Source organism: Manis javanica, chromosome 1 (genome assembly GCF_040802235.1).
Source record: "Manis javanica isolate MJ-LG chromosome 1, MJ_LKY, whole genome shotgun sequence".
Classification (NCBI taxonomy): Eukaryota; Metazoa; Chordata; class Mammalia; order Pholidota; family Manidae; genus Manis; species Manis javanica.
The window spans coordinates 24,751,499-24,776,368 of NC_133156.1; the positions used below are offsets into that span (position 1 = coordinate 24,751,499).

The 24,870-nt window shown below is 36.4% G+C and overlaps 1 protein-coding gene across 1 annotated transcript in view; it reads right to left on the minus strand.

Moving 5' to 3' along the window:
- Positions 1 to 24,843, minus strand: part of LOC140843298 (THO complex subunit 2-like) — a 105,869-nt gene extending 81,026 nt beyond the window's left edge. Inside the window, 4 exon segments of the mRNA XM_073212279.1 lie at positions 449 to 519; positions 1,953 to 2,004; positions 5,382 to 5,509; positions 24,762 to 24,843. Coding sequence (XP_073068380.1) covers positions 449 to 519; positions 1,953 to 2,004; positions 5,382 to 5,509; positions 24,762 to 24,843 — 333 coding nt within the window.
- Between the last annotated feature and the right edge of the window lie 27 nt (positions 24,844 to 24,870).

The following is a 24,870-nucleotide window of genomic DNA, read 5'->3' on the forward strand; positions in this document are numbered from 1 at the left end:
AGGTCTGAGTAATGGCATTTCTCCTTGATTGTAAATGTATAAACACAAAATGGTTTATTAGACAATGATTATGACAAGTTCTAGAATTTATTATTTTTAAACTACCTTCATTTCTTTTCTCCTTACCTAATCATTTAGGAAAAATTGCTCAGTTTAAAAGCTGTCCACATCATTTCTACTCACTTGATAGATGTTTACCTTTCTCTCAGGAATTTATTAGGTCAGGAATACCACCTAAGGTTTTATATGTATAGATAAATGATATGGTAGCATGCCTACCTCACAGAAATAATTAGTATGTCTAATTTTACAAATCATTCCATTTCAAAACCCCAATCTCACCTTAAAATGAATAGTCAACTAGATGTCAACATCCTCCTCCATTAACGTGTTTACTGTAATTACAAGTGTCCAATGGAAAATGTAGAAAGCGTTTTTTAAAACTTACCAAACATGCTAATACCAATTGTGTAAAATAGTCACTCTTGCTTTTTTCTTCTAAACAATTTGTCTCAGTATCTACAGTGGAGGAAAAAAAAGATGAAAGTTTGACATATTTTCCTAGACTCTCTCCAACACTAAACTAAGATACTTAATTTTCTTTAAAACTAGCTAATTTTGAAATGCTCATTTGGAAAAAAAATCTGAAACTATGGTAAGCATGAGCTGTCCTCCATATGCATATGAATGCTTAGAATTAATTTCTCCTTATACTGGAGACTGACCCTGTGACCAATGGCATACCCATAAAATGGTAAACCCATAAAATGGTAAGTAGATTACACAGAAGCTGCGTGCTATGGCACTGGAAAAGCAACAAAGCTTCAAAAAAAAAAACCCCACTGTTTTCAAAAATGGAAATATTAAAGCAAAGTTTAAATGACCACATGTCACAGATACTAAAGAAGAAATTCCTTTCTTGAGTGTTAAGTTGAACTGGGTGACAACAAAGATCTCTTCTGACATTAAAGATCCTATTACTCAGGAAGTTCAAAACTCTTGACCTTGGCCACCTTGTTACCATGTACCATGTACTACTATTCAAGCTACCTGGCCATCAGTTCTATGAAAAGACAGTATTAAAATATATTTTTAATATCCTATTTTGAGTTATAATTCTAGTCAGCAAACAAAAATATATTCAAGATTTTTATTTTCTTCCTACTGAAATCTTTTTTAAAAGCTGAGACCTCCTTGTTGTATATCTGAAACCAATAAAGATTGCATATCAACAATACTTCAATAAAAAAACTGACCTATTTGTCGAATAATTTTCTGAAGTATGAAAGAAATAAAACAATTAGCTCCAAATGCCAAGCATCAAAAATTTCAACTAGAATCAGCAAGATTACAAAGATGATTTTAGGATTATTACTTTAGCTAATTACATACTATTATTTTAAAGTCAACTCATACTTTAGAATGTGCTATAGAAAGCAGCACTGATATTAGGGATGTATTAAAAGTGGTCCTCTAAGTATTGTAGGGCTCTCCCCAGACATCCTACCACCGCTTTGCTTCAGTTTAGTTTCTACCGCCATCCGTGAGAATTGAGAGAAGGGGATTTATCATGAAATATACCCATGTTTTCTTTGCCCTTCTCCATTTTCCCTTCCTGGACAGTGCCATTTCGCAATATCCTGGCCAATGTAGCTAACTTCAGAAAACTTAGCCTTCTTATTTGAAATGGCTTAATTTAGCTTCATTTTATATAAAGATACATTCTGAAAACTGAATTATAAACTAAAACTAGCACTAGTTTATAAACAATGATCGTACTCACATTTGACTTAAAATACTATAGTCTCTATAGAGTGAAAAGATATATATTCTAGATTTATAAAAACATTTGTACATTGTAAAATACTTACTTTGGAAGAAAACATTTTAACATAGTACATTAATTTAATAAACAACACTTTTTACAGGTGAAATAAAGGTTTAATACCTACCTAATATGCAGAATACATCAGCAAGAATGGAAGGCATATCCTCATGAAATTCCTAATTTTAAAAATATAATTATTCATAATAAAACACTACAATAGCACACCAGCAAGTACTATGGTTTCAGAATAACAAAACCCCAACACCGCTGTGTTGACATGGAATAAAATTCTTCATGTTTCATAATATAGAGAAAATAAAGAGACAACAGCTGGAAAAAAATGTTTGAATTTCTATCATTAAATAACTTGATAAAAAATAGAAACCTAAATAAAATAAACACCAGGAAATATTAAAGAGCACAACTGATTGAAATTTTTCCAATGAATTTTCATGTTAGAAACCACTGGAATTTGCAGTACCTCCCACCTACCTAAAGAAAAACTGTTAAAAATGGTTTATTTCTCATCCAAAATTTCAAATATTGTGCCCATCACTGACCTATGCAAAAATCATAGTAGTATCAGAACAGAAATCTAAAAAATATAAGAACAATCACAAGCTGGTGTTCCCTAATTCAAGATTCTCCGAAGACAATTATAAAAAATCTATCTTTATTTTTCTTATGCTCTAACAGTTGTAAGCCTTTGGAGAAACACACCCAAAAATCTCCCCTCATTTCTGGATGAAAACTTCAACATTTTTACTAGATCTGTCTCCTAACTTCCCACTCCCATGCCCCATTTTAGAGCGATTTTTCATTAGGAAGGACATAATTCAGTTATTGCAGTTAGTTTGCTGGCACTGTAGTAACCCTAAAACTAGCCTATTTTCAGAGACTAAAGGAAAGAAATGTAATTCTAAAGCAAAACCTGGCATCTGTAAGAGACACACAGGATATGCTCCTGTGGCTAAGAAGCGGGCCCGTGCGATTCAGTACTATGAGAAGGCCATGACAAAGACAATCCAGCTGCAGAAGAATATGTATCACGAAGGACTGAAAGGAAGGGTGAGCTAAGGAAGAACAAAACACACATTTTATGGTGACAGATGGTAACTGCACTTGTCATGGTGAGCATTTCGTAATGTACATAAATGTGGAATCACTGTCATACATCTAGAACTAATATGTCAACTATACTTCAATAAAATACTTTTTATAAACATTAAGTTCATTTGGACTGTTCATTTTCAATAAATGAGAAAAGTATTATAATCAAATTCCATAAATACACTAAACCCTACACCAATGCCCAATTAATGGAATGATATAACCTTAACTGTCAACCAGATTTTAGCCTCAAATTTCTTAAATGGCTATGAACTTTGGCTATGTCTACTTGAATGCAAGTACTCAGGATACCTGAAGACCGGAAATTAATAGAGCAAGACACGAGTTTTCAAACATGGAAAACTCACAGTTGAAAGACTACTCCAACATGAACTAATGTTGCTTTCTCATATAGAAAATTTAGCAATAAAAGAGAAATGCATATTGAACCTCTATTGCTCAAATACATCTCAATGTGAGGGGAAAAAATCACAACAGGTAAACACAGAAGTTCCTTAGAACCATCCTCGGAAAAACACAAAAATATAAAGGAGATGACCTACGCTAGCACGAAAATGCCACAGAAGCTTAAAGCAACACAGGGTAAAATGCATGTTGACATCAAGAAGTGCCAGGTCCTACCTCAGTAATAGTTATGAAAGTTGTTCTCAACTGGGCAGATAATTTTATTTATATCAGTTGAAAATACAGCCTAATAGAGTAATACACTACTTGTAAAAACTGAAACTTAACTACTGGTTTACAATAAACATGACTACAATTTGACAATTCATCTTTCCATTTAAATATCAAACCACAATGACCAGTATCTGGTCTGAAGTTAACTTAAATACTCTAAAAAATAAAAGAGTGAAACAGAATAACCACTTAAAGGTTAGGGGGGAAAATCTAGTTAATATTTTCTAAAATAAATGGCAAAAACATGAAAATTGGTATCAAGTGAAGGTCCTCTATACAACCTCAATTCAAAATCACTGAATCCTCAATTTAAAAAATACATTTAACTTCTAAACATAACCACAAACGAAAGAAAATACCTGGAGATGCTATATTGGGAGAAAAACATATTCTAGCCAAATTATTTTTTATAGTAGCACTTTTAATTGAGTATACCTTGACTTCAGTAAAATGCTGGCTTTTTTTTTTTTTGCTCTCCCAGCTTACCTAACATTTTCCATTTTACTCACAACCAGACAAAAGATTAAAATGTGTTTCTGCCTAGCAACAATGACTTATCACTATTACCTTAAAACATTCACTACTGTTGTTGCTGGGCAGCTAGGTGAAGAACTAGGAGAAACCTCAACCTGGATGGGGGAAGCCTTCTTAATTCTGGGTGAGAGAGAATTCTCCAACAGGTCAGCCCAGTGTAGGTAAGGAAGGAATCCATTAAAGCAACAGCAGCAGGGAATGGCAGCTGCCTTGCAGGCACCAGAGAACAGGAAAGTGCAAGGGAAAGAGGGAAATTTCTTGGCCTAGGACAGATTCCCTTGCCAACTCCTGAAGCCAGAGTCACCTGGCATCTTGCGTCCACATGGATCTGCACAGCACGGGGACTAGCCCCTATGACTCCAGGATTTGGGGGAGCCAAGAACAGAATGGAGTAAGATTATGTTCTGAGAACTTCCCAAAGAAAGGAGATTTTCCGGCAGGCTACTAAGAACAGATCGCACAGCGGCAGTTCCGTCCATGTCACCCAGGCAATGGGATGGAAACATGCAGGCCCAAATCTGATCTCTTAGCAGCCCCTTCCTACTTATTAGGAGTAAATCGGAGACAGAATGAAGACCGCAATAATCTGAGAAGTGAGAAAGCTTTATCTGAAAGTACACACTTAGAGAAGGTGCAGACGACCTCAGAGAGAAGGCACACTGAAAGTTTGGGGATTCTGCCTTTTAAGGCTTTCAAGAATGGGGCAAATGGCAGAGGGGGGTTGTTGGGCATAGGCTTGACTTGTGGTCTCAAGGTGCTTATCTCTGGTGAGAGACACCATGTCTCTTTTCCTTTCTTATCAGTCCTCCAGATAATTCTGCTAAATAAACCCAACACAAGGAATTTATTTGTCCAGTTCTTCTCCAAGATAGGGTTACCCTCAAGTAGTAGGGACATATCAGTTAAGACTGCCTGCCCTGCCTTAAGATAGGCTGTTGGGCTACTGTCTCATTACCAGAGAATATGTTAGCAATCTTACTTCTTCAACTCGCTGCTTTTTAAAATGGAATCTTAGCCTTAAGATGGGGTTCCTCCTGTTCTTACTATACTGTTTATATCTCAGAATTTTTCATCATAGGTAGGAAAAGTTAATTATGATGCTTGTCCCATGTCCCCGCCCTACCTCACTATAATTCTGAATAAAATGAAATGCCAATTTATACACTACAGGGATATTTGTATCAAAAAAGAACACACACACACAACTTACACTAATGTCGTTAAGAACATTAGATGCATGTTCATGCTTGAGATTTCCATTAACGACATGGCATGATAACTCATAAAGAGCTTGCTGGAAATCTGTAGAACATAATAGAAATAATGTGAGAACACAGACTCTTGAACATGAAATGTAGACCCTCAAGTGTTAGATCTACGTATTTTCTACTTCTAAGAATTATTATAAACATCAACAATGGTATGAAAAATATACTTTAATACTTTTCTCTAGATTTTTTTCCTTTTATTTTCACAAAACAAAATACTAAAAGAGAAAAAAAGCGAACCTTGACTATACTACTATAACATAACTACTGCTTGAGCATTCCCTCCCCATCTTTTCCTTTATGTCAACATATTTTATATATTTGAATTCACAAGGCACATCATTTGGTATTCTAATTACCCCACTAACACTTTTAAAAGCATTTTCTCTAGGTACAAAAGTCTCCAAAATCACCAAAGTCTCCCCTTTCTTTTTCCCTGCACTTATCCCTTCCTTCCCACCCATCTGCCCCAGTCCCTTTCCCTTTGGTAACTGTTAGTCCATTCTTGGGTTCTGTGATTCTGCTGCTGTTTTGTTCCTTCAATTTTTCTTTGTTCTTATATTCCTCATATGAGTGAAATCATTTGGTACTTGTCTTTCTCCGCCTTGCTTATTTCACTGAGCATAATACCCTCTAGCTCCATCCATGTTGTTGCAAATGGTAGGATTTGTTTTCTTCTTATGGCTGAATAAGAAGACTGAATAGAACTCCACCATGTGAATATAAACTAAATTAGCCATTCCTCTCATCATCAGATTTCACAGATTTTTCTAAATATATTCAGATTATAGTCAATTCAATCTCAGGGCTACACTGACAATAGGCAAGGAATAGCAGTAAATATAAAATCAACTTTTACAGATATCCTAAGGTCAGAGAAACTTCTCCCCAAATATCAATCTTTTTTGCCCTCTATTTCCATCAGAATTCAAACTAAAATAATTACATACATAAAACAGCAACTCTATGAGAACTGTCAACCACAAGTACTATCATTCACTATTAAAATTAGCAAGTAGTCCCCTTTCTAGGAGGAAGAATCTCTTTTTTGGGTGTGTGGGGCAGGGTGGATTGTTATTGGTTAGGTAAACAACTCCTTCCAGCTATCATTTTATTTAGTTTCATACAATAAAAACTTTACTTGCTTCCTTTCTTAAGTAGGAAAACAGGCAGCTCTAAAAACATTTATGTAAAATAAAGTCAAATTATAATCCCCTTTTAAAAGGAATCAAAAAGTTTTCAGGGCAAAACAGCAAATAAAAAACTAAATATTTAAAATCTTCTCTCTTGGTTTTACTAGTCACAAAAAGAGAATATAATAGAAATCAAGACTCATATCAATCCCCCTTTAAACAATGAAAATAGTATTCTACAATCAAATAAATTTGTCCTCAAATTATTTGTTAATGTATTATAGCCCAACTGTCCCAACTCCTTATGAAGAATTCATTATTAAATAAACCCACCTTTTTCACAAATATGCCTTAATTATGCTTAAAATAAACTATATAAAAACTAACTTGTTAGCATGGTAGGAACATGAGGTTAATTTAATGCTTTGAATTTCCATCAATAAAATGCTTTTACAGCAAATAATACTCATGTAAAGTTACCAAGATAACTAAGATTTTTAATAAAAGCAATCACTCTTAGGACAAAACAGCTGAATATCAAACTAAATTTCCATAAGAATATAAGCTGATAGAGGCTGAGGGAATTCTAATCTTAATCACAGGAGACTATAAAACAGAGAACAAAGAGCCCAGGTCATTTTGCTGACAGTAAAGGACATAAAAACAATCACAACGTGATCCACAAAGAAGAAAAAACAGCCCCCAACTCACATATTTTTTAAATGCCCATTTAACTGGTTAGGAAGTCCTACTGTTTTTTTTATCAGTGGATATACTATAGTAATTTTTCTTATTCATTTTGTTATCATTAATCTACAATTAAATGAAGAACATTATGTTTACTAGACTCCCCCCTTCACCTAGTCCCCCCCACAAACCTCATTACAGTCAGGGTCCATCAGTGTAGTAAGATGCTGCAGAATCACTAACTAGTCTTCTCTGTGTTGCACATCCCTCCCTATGATGCCCCACACACACTATATGTACTAATTGTAAGGCCCCCTTTCGTTTTCTCAGCCCTTATCCCTCCCTTCCCATCCATCTCTCCACAGTCCCTTTCCCTTTGGTAACAGTTAGTCCATTCTTGGGGTTCTGTGATTCTGCTGCTCTTTTGTTCCTTCAGTTTTTCTTTAATCTTATACTCCACATATGAGTGAAATCATTTGGTACTTGTTTTTCTCCGCCTGGCTTATTTCACTGAGCATAACACCCTCTAGCTCCATCCATGTTGTTGCAAATGGCGGGATATGTTTTCTTCTTATGGCTGAATAATATTCCATTGTGTATATGTACCACGTCTTCTTCATCCATTCCTCTACTGATGGACACCTTAGGTTGCTTCCTTTTCTTGGCTATTGTAAATACTGCTGCGATAAACATAGGGGTGCATCTGTCTTTTTCAAACTGGGCTGCTGTATTCTTAGGGTAAATTCCAAGAAGTGGAATTCCTGGGTCAAATGATATTTATATTTTAAGCTTTATGAGGAACATCTGTACTCCGTTCCACAATGGTTGAACTAATTTACATTTCCCACAACAGTATAGGAGGGTTCCCCTTTTGCCACAACCTCCCCACCATGTGTTGTTGTTTGTCTTTTGGATGGTGGCCATCCTTACTGATGTGAGGTGATATCTCATTGTGGTTTTAATTTGCATTTCTCTGATGACTAGCGATGTGGAGGATCTTTTCATGTGTCTGTTGGCCATCTGAATTTATTGTTTGTAGAAATGTCTGCTCAGCTCCTCTGACTCTTTTTTAATTGGATTATTTGCTTTTGGTTTGTTGAGGTGTGTGAGCTCTTTATATATATTGGATGTCAACCCTTTATCGGATCTGTCATTTATGAATATATTCTCCCATACTGCAGGGTACCTTTTTGTTCTATTGATGGTGAACTTTGCTGGACAGAAGCTTTTCAGCTTGATACAGTTCCACTTGTTCATTTTTGCTTTCGTTTCCCTTGCCCAGAGAGAAGTGTTCATGAAGAAGTGTCTCATGTTTATGTCTCAGAGTTTCTTGCCCTTTGTTTTTTTTCTAATAGTTTTAAGGTTTCATCATTTACATTCAGGTCTTTGATCCATTTTGAATTTACTTTTTTATATGTGGTTAGACAATGAATTCAGTTTCATTCTCTTACATGTAGCTCTCCAGTTTTGCCAGCACCATCTGCTGAAGAGACTGTCATTTTCCCCCATTGTATGTCCATGGCTCCTTTATCATATATTAATTGACCATATATGTTTGGGGTTAATGTCTGGAGTCTCAAATCTGTTCCACTGGTCTGTGGCTCTGTTCTTGTGCCAGTACCAAAGTGTCTTGATAACTGTGGCTTTGCAGTAGAGCTTGAAGTTGGGGAGTGAGATCCCCCCCACTTTATTCTTCCCTCTCAGGATTGCTTTGGATATTCAGGGGTCTTTGGTGGTTCCATATGAATTTTTTGAACTATTTGTTCCAGTTTGTTGAAGAATGCCATTGATAATTTGATAGGGATTGCATTGAATCTGTAGACTACTTTGGGCAGGATGGCCATTTTGACGATATTAATTCTTCTTAGCCAAGAGCATGGGATGAGTTTCCACTTGTTAGTGTCCTCTATAATTTCTCTTAAGAGTGTCTTATAGTTTTCAGGGTATAGGTCTTTCACTTCCTTGGTTAGGTTTATTCCTAAGTATTTTATTCTTTTTTGATGCAATTGTGAATGGAATTGTTTTCCTGATTACTCTTTCTATATTAGGTCCATTGTTAGTGTATATGAAAAGCCAGCCAGCAGATTTCTGTGTGTTAATTTTGTATCCTTCAACTTTGCTGTATTCTGAGCAATACTGTTATACTAGTTTTGGAGTGGAGTCTTTAGGGTTTTTTTTACGTACAATATCATGGCATCTGCAAGTAGTGACAGTTTAGCTTCTTCTTTACCAATTTGGATTCCTTGTATTTCTTTTGTTTTGTCTAATTCCCATGGCTAGGACCTCCAGTACTATGTTGAATACCAGTGGGGAGAGTGGGCATCCCTGTCTTGTTCCAGATCTCAGAGGAAAAGCTTTCAGCTTCTCACTGTTCGGTATGATGTTGGCAGTCGGTTTATCATTTTTGGCCTTTATTATGTTGAAGTACTTGCCCTCTATACCCATTGTGTTAAGAGTTTTTTATCATGAATGGATGTTGAATTTTGCCAAGTGCTTTCTCAGAATCTATGGAGATGATCATAAGGTTTTTGTCCTTCCTTTTATTGATGTGGTGGATGATGTTCATGGATTTTTAAATGTTGTACCATCCTTGCATCCTGGGATGAATCCCACTTCTTCATGGTGTATGATACTTTGGATGTATTTTTGAATTCACTATGCTAATATTTTATTGAGTGTTTTTGCATCTAAGTTCATCAGGGATATTTGTCTGTAATTTTCTTTTTTTGGTGGGGTCTTTGCCTGGTTTTGGTATTAGGGTGATGTTGGCTTCATACATTGAGGTAGGGAGTATTTTCTCCTGTTCTATTTTTTGGAAAACTTTAAGGAGAATGCATATTATATCTTCTCTGTATGTCTGATAAAATTCTGAGGTAAATCCTTCTGGCCCGGGGTTTTGTTCTTGGGTAGTTTTTTGATTACCACTTCAATTTCTTTGCTGGTAGTTTGTTTAGATTTTGTGTTTCTTTCTTCGTCAGTCTTGAAAGGTTGTATTTTTATAGGAAGTTATCCATTTCTTCTAGGTTTTCCAGCTTGTTAGCATATAGGTTTTCATAGTAGTCTCTAATAATTCTTTGTATTTCTGTTAGGTCCATCGTGATGTTTCCTTTCTCATTTCCAATTCTGTTGATGTTTGTTGATTCTCTTTTTCTCTTAAGAAGTATGGCTACAGGCTTATTTGTTTTGTTTATTTTCTCAAGGTAACAGCTCTGAGTTTCATTGATTTTTTTCTATTGTTTTATTCTTCTCAATTTTATTTATTTCTTTTCTGATTTTTATTATGTCCCTCTTTCTGCTGAATTTAGCCCTTATTTGTTCTTTCTTTCCTATTTTGATAATTGTGAGATTAGACTATTCATTTGGGTTTGTTCTTCCTTCTTTAAATATGCCTGGAGTGTTATATACTTTCCTCTTAAGACTGCTTTCACTGCGTCCTGCAGAAGTTGGGGCTTTGTGTTGTTGTCATTTGTTTCCATATATTGCTTGATCTCTATTTTAATTTGGTCGTTGATCCATTGATTATTTAGGAGCATGTTTTTAAACCTCCATGTGTTTGTGGGCCTTTTTTCTTTCTTTGTGCAATTTAGTTCTCGTTTTATACTTTTGTGGTCTGAAATGTTGCTTGGTAGAATTTCAATCTTTTTGAATTTACTGAGGCTCTTTTTGTGGCGTAGTATGTGGTCTATTCTGGAGAACGTTCCATGTGTTCTTCAGAAGAATGTGCATCCTGTTGCTTTTGGATGTAGAGTTCTATAAGTGTCTATTAGGTCCATCTGTTCTAGTGTGTTGTTCAGTGCCTCTGTGTCCTTACTTATTTTGTCTGGTAGATCTGTCCTTTGGAGTGAATGGTGTGTTGAAGTCTCCTAAAACAAATGCATTCTATTTCCTCATTTAGTTCTGTTAGTATTTGTTTCACATATGCTGGTGCTCCTCTGTATTTGTGCATATATATTTATAATGGTTATATATCCTCCTGTAGGACTGACCCCTTTATCATTATGCAATGTCCTTCTTTATCTCGTTACTTTCTTTGTTTTGAAATCTACTTTGTCTGATACTAGTACTGCAACAGCTGCTTTTTTATCCCTGTTGTTTGCATGAAATATCTTTTTCCATCCCTTTACTTTTAGTCTGTGCATGTCTTTGGGTTTGAGGTGAGTCTCTTGTAAGCAGCATGTAGATGGGTCTTGTTTTTTTTTTATCCATTCAGTGACTGTATGTCTTTTGATTGGTGCATTCAGTCCATTTACATTTAGGGTGATTATCAATAGATATGTACTTATCGCCATTGCAGGCTTTGGATCGTGGTTACCAAAGTTCAGTCTTAATTTCCTTACTATCTAAGAGTCTAACTTAACTCACTAAGTATGCTGTTACAAACACAATCTAAAGGTTCTTTTCTGTTTCTCCTCCTTTTTCTTCCTCCTCCATTCTTTCTATATTAGGTATCATATTCTGAATTCTTTGTCTATCCCTTGATTGACTTTCGGGATAGTTAATTTAATTGTGCTTTTGCTTCATAATTAGCTGTTCTACTTTCTTTACTGTGGTTTTATTACCTCTGGTGACAGCTGTTCAACCTTAGGAACACTTCCATCTGTAGCAGTCCCTCCAAAATAGACTGTAGAGATGGATTGTGGGAGGTAAATTCTCTCAGCTTTTGCTTATCTTGAAATTGTTTAATCTCTTCTTCAAATTTAAATGATATTCTTGCTGGAAAAAATAATTTTGGTTCCAGGCCCTGATGCTTCATGTCATTAAGTACATCATGCCACTCCCTTCTGGCCAGTAAGGTTTCTGTGAGAAGTCTGATGTTAGCCTGATGGGCTTCCTTTGTATGAGATCTTATTTCTATCTCTGGCTGCTTTTAACAGTCTGTCCTTATCCTTGACCTTTCCCATTTTAATTACTATGTGTCTTGTTGTTGTCTTCCTTGGGTCCCTTGTGTTGGGAGATCTGTGGATCTCCATGGCCTGAGAGACTATCTCCTTCCCCCGACTGGGGAAGTTTTCAGCAACTACCTCCTCGAAGACACATTTAAACTCTTACTCCCTCTCTTCTTCTTCTGGCATCCCTATAATGCGAATATTGTTCCATTTAGTTTGGTCATATATTTCTCGCAATATTCTTTCATTTTTAGAGATCCTTTTTCCTTTCTGTGCCTCAGCTTCTTTGTATTCCTCTTGTCTAGTTTCTATTTCATTTATCGTCTCCGCCACTGTATCCACCCTGCTTTTAATAGCCTCCATCGTTGTCTTCAACGATTGGATCTCTGACCTGAAATTCATTTCTGAGTTCTTGGATATCTTTCCTTTACCTCCATTAGCATGTTGATGTTTTTTTATTTTGAACTCCCTTTCAGGAAGAGTCACGAGGTCCCATATCATTTAAATCTTTCTCAGGAGTTGTATTAGTAAATTTTACTATGGAAGAGGTTTCTTTGGCATTGCATATTTGTAGATGGCGCCCCTCTAGCAATCCAGAAGCTCTATTCTGGATCTGCTCAGCACTGAAGCAATGTCAGGGGGTCGCAGGGGAGTGGTATTGCTGCCTGGGTGGAGGAAAGAGCTGTTCCCGGCTTCCCGGCTGCTGTGCCTGTCCTCCGCTGCCAGAAACCAGTGGGCCAAACACAGAGATATGCTTTTGTGCCAGAGCAGCCAAATATGGATCCCTACTTTCCACAGGCAGCCGGGAATCCCTGTCTCCCCAGGTAACTCCACCTGTCCCAGCTTTACAACCCCATAATCAGAAGAGTATGATGAAAAACACCATGAAATGTAGGTTTGTGCTCCCAGAGCAGATCTCTGGAGCTATGTATTCAGCAGTCCACAAGCCTTTCACTCCCTCCCTGCTCCGTTTCTCTTCCTCCTGCCGGTGAGCTGGGATGAGGGAGGGGGCTCGGGTCCTGCCAAGCCACAACTCTAGTATGTTTTCCCCGTTCGGTGAGGTCTGTTTCTTTTTCTCCAGGTGTATGCAGTCTGGCCGTCGGCCCTCTTTCTTGTTGCTCTCGTCAGGATTAGTTGCGCCAACTATATTTTTCTTGTTATATCCAGTTTTAGGAGGAAGCCTCTGTCTCTCCTCTCACGCCGCCATCTTTATTCCTCTCCCTCTCCTACTGTATTTTGTCCATAGAAATAGTAAAATGGTACCTGGAGAGTACGATGGCTAGCTCCACAAAATCCTGAAAAAAATCTACACTAAAGTTGAAAAAACTTTGCATTTACAATGGAGTGGAAAATTTAAAGCCCTTATACACAAAAAAAAATGAACAGAAGATTTTATCTTAATGGTCACATTTCAGGAAAAAGCAGTTTTAAGAATAGCCACAAGTAAAAAAAAACTTTTAGGACATTCTTACAAGTGCTTTGTGGGATTTGAATATTGAAGATAACAGTTCTTTGTTATGTTGAATATCCACTAGGATTACCCTGGTTTATCAGCCATCATTACAATGTTATTTTTACTGGGGAAGAGGGATGTATAAATGAACAAGGGAAGTAGTGTGTGCAAGGTAAACTGCCTGCCCTGAAATGAAATGAAAATCAATTGAGAGGAGCAGAAAGGGAAAGGGTAGAGAGAACCCTATCCAAACTCAATCCCCGAGATAGAACAAAAGAAATTCAGAAGAAATGACATACAATTTCCAGCACGGACTACCAACTGGGGCCCTCAGACCAAAAGCTTGATTGGTGGAGCAATCAGCCAGAGCTGTAACGTGTTGAAGGCCGACAAGGGCCAGCAAGAGAGCACTGGCAATCCAGCCAATGAGGCCGCACTCAACTACTTTTCATTTCATATGTGAATCAGAAACAAACATGCAAAAAGTAAACAATAATATGAATAGTTAGATCTGATAGGAGATCCACCCCAGTCCCCATTTAAAACTAAAAGAGTAATCCTCTAGGTTATATTATGCATAGTTTCTTCTGAGAGTTTCTTATTTTATCCACTTAAGATTTCAATTGTAAACAAGATCAAAGTTAACCAAGAAGTCACACACTTGTATCAAATACAGGAATGAAAAAAATTAAGTATCCTAGTGCTTTTACAAAAGAGTCCTTTTTTTTACGTTTTTTATACTTCTGGCAGTGAACTGATTTATTCAAAAAGATGGCATTTTATCAACCTCAGAAAACATTATGAAACGATCTTACAATTTTATAAGCAGGAGGGAACTGGAAAAATAACTTTGGGAATGGTGCGCTTACAAATGTTAAATCTTACAACAGATCTTACTCAAATGACAGGGAAAAAATGGCTCATTCATTTGTTTGAATTCTTCCCATTCGAATGCTTTCCATTAAAAAATTCAAAATATTCTTTAAAAAGTATATAACTCTCATATATTTCATCAAGGTAATATTTTGATTAAAGTGAACATTTTTATAGAAATATTTTCTATTCTTAATCATCTATTCACAAAAAGCATAATTTAAATAAAATTAATTTTTATCCAATAATTTTTTCTTTAAAATAGAATATTTGTTACAAATCATTTTTTTCCAGATTGAAAAAATGTCACGGTTCCCACCCAAAATGAAAGCTACACAGGAAAATTCTTTAAACATAATGGACATAATTGTTTTGTTTTTGCCCCTCCTTTTCTAAATCTAAATTTCTTAAAGGCCTAATTTTAAATTAATGAGTGTTAAATAGTAAAGTCCTTTAAAATTAAACTTCACATCCTAGTTAATTACATAACATTTTACTTAATAAACCGTATTTGTGATGTGCGTATATAATTCCTTTGCTTTTAACGTTTTCCATGACAACTGCCTTTAACAAGATCCCCAGATACCACCTAAACATAACCAGCTTTAGTAAAAACACTGAACCTTAGTTTCTGGAAATTTCCTAGCGCAAACAATATCAAAACAATTTTTCTTTCCATGCTAGCTTTTCTCTTCTGTTTATGACTGATAGCTAGTTTATATAATTTTTACTACAGCTAACAACTGTTGAAATGTAGCTAAAATATTCCATGTCATAATTATAAAGTCAAGCAATATCATTATGACTATTTGACATCCATATAGAGATTTATAGTCCTACAGTTTTAATCCTAACTGTAATATATTCATATAAAAGCTTTATATAGTGTGAACTATCTTATAGCTTTGTTTTAGTTTACAACAATTTAATGGAAAACAATATTTATTAATTTTGGCCAAGCCAAACGTAACAGCTTTGATACTTTTTGAAAGACTTACCTCTATAGGATGAACAATCATGGCTTTTATTTTCACTCAGGACACGGCATAAATGCAAACTAGAATAAACCAGAAATAATATTTATTAATTTCAATACTACCACAGATTTCTTTAAGGAGCAAGTCATATCAACTAAAAATATCTGGAAATATATATGTTAAATCCATAATAAAACAAATCCTAACTGGTCAGAACTGAAGGACACTAGTGAATCAATTGATTATTTTGAAAACTGGTAAATAAAAAGCAAGTACTTACTCTGCCTTTCATATATGAACCAACAGTTGATAAGAAATGTCTCTGTATTGAAGTATTTGAGCTAATAAAAAATGCTAGAACTAGAACATCATCATTTTAAAATCCCTAAAAATTGAAGAATCCACACAGGCATCTAGCAATGGCTGTTCACATCATGAGAGACAGTCTGACATTAGTGCCTCCTGGTCCTAAAGAATGAACACACCACCCACCTGTGAAGTTGTCTTTTTTTTAAAAAAGGCATGAACCCAAATTCAGACTATGGGAAACTCTACGGGACAATAACCCAATCTCTTCAACAAATACATTGCAAGGAAAAATAGAAGATAGTGGGGAATCTTTAGGGTAAAAAAGGCTTAAGGGATGTATCAATCACAATGTATGGATCCATACTTGGATCCTGTTTCAAGCAAGTATTTTTAAAATTTACATTTATGAGTCAATTAGAATGTTTTATAGACTCTTTATCTTTAAAAGACAGATGCTAAAATACATTCAGATGAAATATTTACCTCAGTAGAATGGGAAAATGGGTGATGGGGTTACAGATGAAACAAGCAGTTGATAACTATTAAAGCTGGTTGATGGTTTCATGGGGGATATACCATCCTACTTGCTCATATGTTTGGAAATTCTTTTTCAATAATAAAGATTAAAAACAAAAACTGAAAATCTGAAAAAAAATACTTGTATTTTTTTAATACTTCCTCATTAGAGTAAGTAAAGTAAAGAAAGATATACAGGATACAGTGAAGAGGTATACTTAAATGGAATTCTAGAAAGAAGAGAGAAAACAGGGCAAAAGCAGTATCTGAAGAAATTAGAAGCCAATAATTAGAATTCAGTTTTCCAGAACTGAAGTGAAATCCATATCTGGACATGTCACTGTAAAACTTGTCTTATCTAAGGTAAGAAAAAGACAAAATCATTTAAGCACCTAAGGAAAAAAAAGACAATATTATCAACATGACTTCTCAAAAAGAACACAATGCCAGAGATTATTAAAGATGCATTCAAGGTGCTAAAATGAAATATTTGCCAACCTAAAATTCTGTACCCAAAAAACACAATTCTAAGGGAAGGTAAAGACTGAACTTCACAATAGAAGAAATGCTTATGGAGATTCTTTAGACAGCATAAAAATGATCCCAGATAGAACCTTACAGTTGCAGCAAGAAATGATGAGGAAAAAACTGGCAAGTACATGGATAATTCTAAGTGAATATTAACTTCAATAATAATAATAGTGTTTTGTGGTATTTAAACATGTAGTATTAAGTATAGAGAGAGAATATATAAATGGAAAAATAATAATATATAAATGGAAAAATACATCAACACTAATGCAGGTTTATCCCAAATATTTGTTCTAATTAATTCATCACATTAAACAGAGTTTTTAAAATTACATGACTGTTTCATAGATGCATAAACACACTTGATAAAATTCAATATTCATTCACTATTCTTTTTAAGGAACTTAGAAAAACTGTAGTTCAGTGTGCTTCACAAACTTCCTGATCCAGAGACAGTTCCCGGAGTTCTGTGAGGTCAAAACTGTATCCATAATACCAAGACTTCATTTTCCTTTTTTCCTGTATTTACATTTACACTAATTGTTCAAAAACAAAGGAAGTCAGGACTCCAGGCACCTTAGAATGTATCAGGGCAGTAGCACCAAACTGTTTCATTGATTCATTGTGATAAAGAAATCAGAGAATAAAGCCAGTCTCAGGTATGATGCAAACTGTTTCATTTTATTTTTCATGACCATTCACAAAAAAAGCCAACTTCACTTAAGAATGTCCTTGATGGAAGTGACATCAGCAAGATGGCAGAACAGGAAGCCCCAGGTCTTCCTTCCTTCCTCAGAAACACCTGTTCAACAATACCCATCCCAATTCCCTTTATGAGAACTCAGAAATCAGTTAAGAGGCTCCTGCACCCCAGGTGCTACTAAACCAGCTGCATCAAAGATAGTAGGAAAATTCATGACACCCTTTCACCATAGTCCCCCTCCTCCCAGCACAGCACCACACAACTGGAAGAAAACTGGCCTCTGAAATTCTCCTGGGGAGGAAAAGAAGAATGTACTTTACATCTAACATTCTAAACTTGGCAGGGAGGGGAGGGGAGTGCGGGGCCTGCCTGAGGGACTAGCTTCTTTCTCCACTTCTCAGAGCACAGACAAGAACTGGCACACGCTAGGTGCCTGGGGCCTACTGAGAACTAAAAAAGGAGCTGGGTGGTTAACTACAGATCCAGAGAACCCACGGGACAACAAACAGACCAATACAGCTCAGCAACTTCTCCCTCCTGGGAGAAAGGGAAGACTGGTGGTGGTGTCCAACATTTCAGTTTTCTGTGGGACTGCCTGTGGGGCTGGTTTCTTATCTAGCCTGACATAGGGCGCTACTAGTACCTGGCATACTCTAGCTATCTGGGGGCCATCTAGTAACAAAAAAGAGCTGGGTAGTGTGCTACTTCACAGAACCCATGGTACAGAAGATGCAAGAGAGTAGAAGCCTCTAGGGCAGGAAGAAAAAACTGGAAAATTCCTCTGATTTGGAATCTACATATACAGGTACAGAGAAGACAGACCCAGAGAAAAGGTTGGGGAAGCCCCCACAATCTACAGCCAGGCTGACTAGTAAAGGCCTTTCTCTGTACTCAGCCAGTACGTAAAGACTGAAGAGAGGAGTGTTTTTTCAAATGCAATGATACCAACAAAAAATTACAAGGAACATAATAGAAACAGGGGAAACAGTCCAATAAAAGGAACGAAATAAGTCTGAAGAAACTGAGTCTAAAGATAGAGGTATATGAATGATCCGATAAAGAATTTTAATTAATCATCATAAAGATGCTCAACAAGTTAAGAAAAATGATACATGAACAAAATGAGAATTTCAACAAAAGGACTATCCACACATACACACACACACACACACACACACACACACACACACACACACACACACACAAAAGAATGAGACATATTTTGGAGCTAAAGAATGTTAATAAGTGAACTGAAAAAATCACTAGAGAGGTTCAAGAGCATTATGGACAGCCACATGCAAAAGAATGAAATTGGACACTTAAGTCATACACAAAAATCAACTCAAAATGGATTAAATACATCAACATAAGACCTGAAACTGTATGCCTAGGAAAAAAGCACAAGAAGAAAGGTTCACGACGCTTGTCTAGTCACTGACTTCTTGGTTATGACACCAAAAGCAGATGCTACAAAAGCAAAAACAGACAAGTGGGACATCAAACTAAAAATTGTTTGCACAGCAACAGAATGAAAAGGCAACCTATGGAATGGAAGAAAATATTTGCAAACTATACATCTGATCAGGTGTTGATATCCAATTTTATGAGGAACATCTACAACTCAATAGCAAGAAAAAAACATTAAAAATTTGGCAAAGGATTTGACTAAACATTTATCCAAAGACATACTAATGGCCAATAGGTATAAGAAAAGATGTTCATCACCACATCAAAGAAATGCAAATCAAAACCACAATAACTTATCACTTTACATTTCAAGGATGGCCATTATAAAATTTTTTTATAAAAGCAGTAATGACACATAGTAAAGGACTGTTCCTCAAAATATAAAAGGAAACCTTAAAACTCAACAATAAGCCAAACCAATTTAAAAATGGACAAAGCCCTTGACACCTCATCAATACACACATGGAAAATAAGCATATGAAAAGATGCTCCACATGTCATTAGGGAAATGTAAATTAAAACAAGGAGATACCACTATACACTTAGTAGAATGGCCAAAACTGGAACACTGTGAACACCAAATGCTGGTGAGGATGTGGTGCAACAGGAACTCTCAATTATTGCTAGAGGGAATGAAAGTGGTATAGCCACATTGGAAAACATTTTGGTGGTTTCTTAAACTAAACATACTCTACTTTAGGATGTGGCAATCTCACTTATTGGTATTTACCCAAAGGAGGTGAAAACTTCTGTCTACAGAAAAACCTGCACACCGATCTTTAAAGAGGCTTCATACATAACTTCCAAAATTTGAAAATAACCAACAAGTCCTTCAGTAGGTGATTAGATAAACAAACTGGTACATCCACACAATGCAATATTATTCAACACCAAACAGACATGAGCTATCAAGTCATGAAAAGACATGGAGAAATCTCAAACGCACATTACTAAGTGAAAAAAGCCAACCTGAAAAGGCTACATATTTTATATTTCCAACTACATGGCATTGTGGCTGAGGCAAAACTATGGAGACAGTAAAAAGATGAGTGGTTGCCAGGAGGTGGAGGTAGGAGAACGGATAAATAGGTGGAACACAGAGGGTTTTTAGGGCAGTGAAAATACTCCTATACTATAATGATGGATGCACATCATTAGGCATGTGTCCAAACCCACAGAATGTACATCAACAGTGAAGTAAAAGGTAAACTATGAACTTTGGATGATTATAATGTGTCAATGTAGGTTCACAATTCTAATGTACTGAATGTTGAAAATGGAGCAAGCTATACATGTGTTGGGGGCAAGGAGTAAATGAGAAATTTCTGTACCTTCCTCTCAATTTTTCTGTGAGCCCAAAACTGCTGTAAAAATTCAATTCTTAAAAAAAAGGCATTGGGAAAGATGTGCAGACATTGGAATCCTTGTGAACTGTTGGTGGGAATGTGAAATGGATGGTGCAGCCACTACAGAAAATAGTGTGGAAGCTACTCAAAAAATTAAAAATAGAACTACCATACAATCCAGCAATCCCACTTCTGGGTATTCATTCATAAGAGATGAAATCAGTATCTCAAAGAGGTATTTGCACTCCCAAGTTCACCGCAGCATTATTTATAGTAGCCAAGAGGTAAAAACCACCCAAATGTCCATCAACAGACAAATGTATAATGAAAATGTGGATTATACATATGATGGAATATTATTCAGTCATTAAGAAAGAAACCCAGTCATATACCAAAACATGGATGAGCCCTGAGACTGAGTGAAATCAGTCACAGAACAATAAATACTGTATGATCCTACTTATATGAGGTATCTAAAGTAGTCAAGATCATAGTAGCAAAAAGCAGAATTTCAGTTGCTGCTAGGCGGTTAAGGGCAAAGGGAAATGGGAGAGTTGCTCAATGGGCATAAAACTTCAGTCATGCAAGATGAAAAAGATCTATAGGTCTGTAATACAACACCACACTGTTCACTTAAAAAATTGTTAAGAATTGATCTGTTATGGGTTTTTATCTACAATAAAGAAAATGTCTTTCAGTGTAGCACAGAGAAGACAAGTAGTGACTCTGTGGCATCTTACTACACTGATGGACAGCGACTTCAATGGGGTGTGGGGGTCTCGATAAAATGGGTGAGTGTAGCAACCACATTGTTTTTCATGTGAAACCTTCATAAGAGTGTATAGAAATGATACCTTAATAAAAAAGAAAATGTCTTTAATGCAGTAAACATTATTAATTTTGTTAAATCTTCAGCCCTAAAAATGTCTTTTTTAGTACATTTTTAATTTCTATGTAATGAAATGGAAAGAACATAAAGCATTTCTGCTGCACACCAAAATACTGTTATTGTCTCCAGGAAAATCACTTATGCAATATTTGAATTGTGAACTGAACTAGCTGCTTGCACAGAATACCAATTTTACTAGAAAGAACTGATAAACTATGGTTATTCAGACTTGGGTCTTTCACAGACATTTTCTCAAAAAAGAACTTCAAGGAAAGCAAATGAGAGTATTTGTTGCTAATGATAGAAGGTAAAGTTTCAAACAAAAATTAGAATTTTGGAAAACTTGTCTCTGCAGCCATGGATTTGTTCGCAGATGGTAACAACTTTCCTGATTAGTTCAATGTGTTTTTTTTATGTAATACAATGCACTGTTTCAGTATTTGAAAGACCTGCATCATTCAGTGAACCGGTATTTTCCAAAGGACTGATAAATGATGTTGCAAAATAATGCATGGGTAGAAGACACCCAGTAGAAGAGAGACAAATGCATTTAAATTTAACAAAGTACACAAAGTTCACAGATGTGGTTTTGGATCTGGCATTACAACAAACCATTAAGAACCTACCACTAGACAAATTTTAACATGGTATCAAATAAGGGTATCTACAATTATCTCAAAAGGGTATTAAAATTCCTTCTGCCAACAACTATCAGTGTGAGGCTGCATTTTCTACATATACATCAATGACAATATATTGCCCACTCCTACTTCCCAGCAGATGTGAAATCAATTCTAGTCAGGTAAAACCTAAAAATGAAAAGCAAAATAATGTGTTTCCAGAAAATCATAAGAGGATTAAATTCACTAACGTTGGAATGGGGAAAGACTGCTAAACACAAAAGAGTACTAATCATACTGCAAAAGACTGATAAACTGGGCCACATTAAAACGAGTAACTTTTGTTCTTCCAAAGTCACTATTATAAAAGCAGAAATGCTAGCCAAAGAATAACAACATATTTTCCACACACAATGTAACCAACAAAGGGCACAAATACAGACTACATAAAAACTACAGATCAATGTAAGAAATGCAAAACAATCCAATAAAAAAGTGGGAAAAGATATAAATTGGCCTTTTACAAGAAACCAGAAATCTAAATGACCAATAACATATAATAAGATGCCCATGAAAATATAAGCCCCAATAAAATACCATTACATACTTATCATATTGACCAAAAATTTCAAGTCCGACAATATTAAATGGTAGCCAGGATGTGAAGCAAAGTAAACTGTCTGTCATACACTGCTGAGGGGAGTATATTTTCAAATAGTTTGACAGTATCCACCAGAGCTGAAGTTAATCACAATCTAGAACCCAGTAATTGTACACCTCAATATATACCCAACAAAACACACAATGTGTACACCAAGATACTTGAATAAGAATGCTCCTATTCGTCATGGACATACAATGGGGAAATGACAGCCTCTTCAACAGATGGTGCTGGCAAAACTGGACAGCTACATATAAGAGAATGAAACCGGACCATTGTCTAACCCCATACACAAAAGTAAATTCGAAATGGATCAGACCTGAATGTAAGTCATGAAACCATAAAACTCTTAGGAAAAATCATAGGCAAAAATCTCTTGGACATAAACATGAGTGACTTCTTCATGAACTTATCTCCCTGGGCAAGGGAAACAAAAGCAAAAATGAACAAGTGGGACTACATCAAACTGAAAAGCTTCTGTACAGCAAAGGACACCATCAACAGAACAAATAGGCAGCCTACAGTATGGGAGAATATATTCATAAATGACAGATCCGATAAAGGGTTGACATCCAAAATATATAAAGAGCTCATGCACCTCAACAAAAAAGCAAATAATCCAATTAAAAAATGGGCACAGGAGCTGAACAGACAGTTCTCCAAAGAAGAAATTCAGATGGCTAACAGACACATGAAAAGATGCTCCACATTGCTAGTCATCAGAGAAATGCAAATTTAAAGCACAAAGAGATATCACCTCACACAAGTAAGGATCGCTACCATCCAAAAGACAAACAACAACACATGTTGGCGAGGTTGTGAAGAAAGGGGAACCCTCCTACACTGTTGGTGGGAATGTAAATTAGTTCAACCATTGTGGAAAGCACAATGGAGGTTCCTCAAAAAGCTCAAAATAGAAATACCATTAGACCCAGGAATTGCACTTCTAGGAATTTACCCTAAGAATAACAGCAGCCCAGATTGAAAAACACACATGCACCCCTATGTTTATCGCAGCACTATTTACAATAGCCAAGAAATGGAAGCAACCTAAGTGTCCATCAGTAGATGAATGGATAAAGAAGATGTGGTACATATACACAATGTAATATTATTCAGCCATAAGAATAAAACAAATTGTACCATTTGCAACAACATGCATGGAGGTAGAGGGCATTATGCTCAGTGAAATAAGCCTGGCAGAGAAAGACAAGTACCAAATGATTTCACGCATATGTGTTCCCCACACCACCTCATAGAACTTCTCACTTACAGAGGATTTCAAACGCTACCCCCTGCCGAATCCTAACCCTTCAAACATCCCTCATTGAAGATCCCTCTCTTACCTTTGCAACCTTCCCCCCTCACAATCTAGCCAACCTTCTATCTGCACAACACCCATCCCCTTACACTCCCCATTCTTGTATGTAACACCTAAGCAAGTGAGTCCCTCACCCCGCACATCTGCAGGAGGGAGCCCTCCCTCAAGCCCATTATACCTGGTTCACGGACGGGAGCTCTTTTATACGTAACCATACCCGCATTGCAGGATATGCAGTAGTATCTCTCACTGAAGTTACTGAGGCCCAAACCCTTCCTTCCAACACCACTAACCAGCAAGCCAAACGTATTGCTATAACTAGAGCCTTTACTCCTGCCAGTAATTCTTCTCTTACAATCTACACTGACTCCAAGTATGACTTCCACATTTTTCTCTCCCATGCAGCCATCTGGAAAGAGAGGGGCCTCCTTACCACAAAAGGGACCTCAATCACAAACCACCCTCACATCACCACACTTCTCAAAGCATCACAGCTCCCAAAGGCTATAGGCCTAGTCCATTGCAAAGCACACCAAACAGACCAATCCACCATCTCTGGGTAATAACCAAGCTGATGAAGCAACAAAAAAGGCAACCCTAACAGCAGCAAAACTCCTCTTCACCACTCCCCAAAATACCCCTCTTCATCCCCTATGCCTCAATCCCTTTTTACCTACTTACATGAACTATTTCATGCAGACGCACACATGCTTCAGCAGTACGTGAAACCTTTCATCCCCCTCTCACCGAACAATATCAAATTCCTACAGCATCTCGCCTCATCATGTGAAGTTTGCTAAAAAGCAGTCCTAGTACCTCATCTCACAAACCCACTTTTCCCTCCCACCAAGCCTGAGGGCATCTGCCAGGCCCCGATTGGCAAATTGTTTTTACTCACATGCCCTCGATAGAAAACACAAATACCTCCTAGTCCTAGTAGACACATTTACCGGCTGGGTTGAAGCCTTCCCCACTACCAGCAAGAAAGCCTCTACTGCCTCCAAACTCCTCCTCAGTGACATCATCCGTCATTGCGGCATTCCCACATTCATACAATCA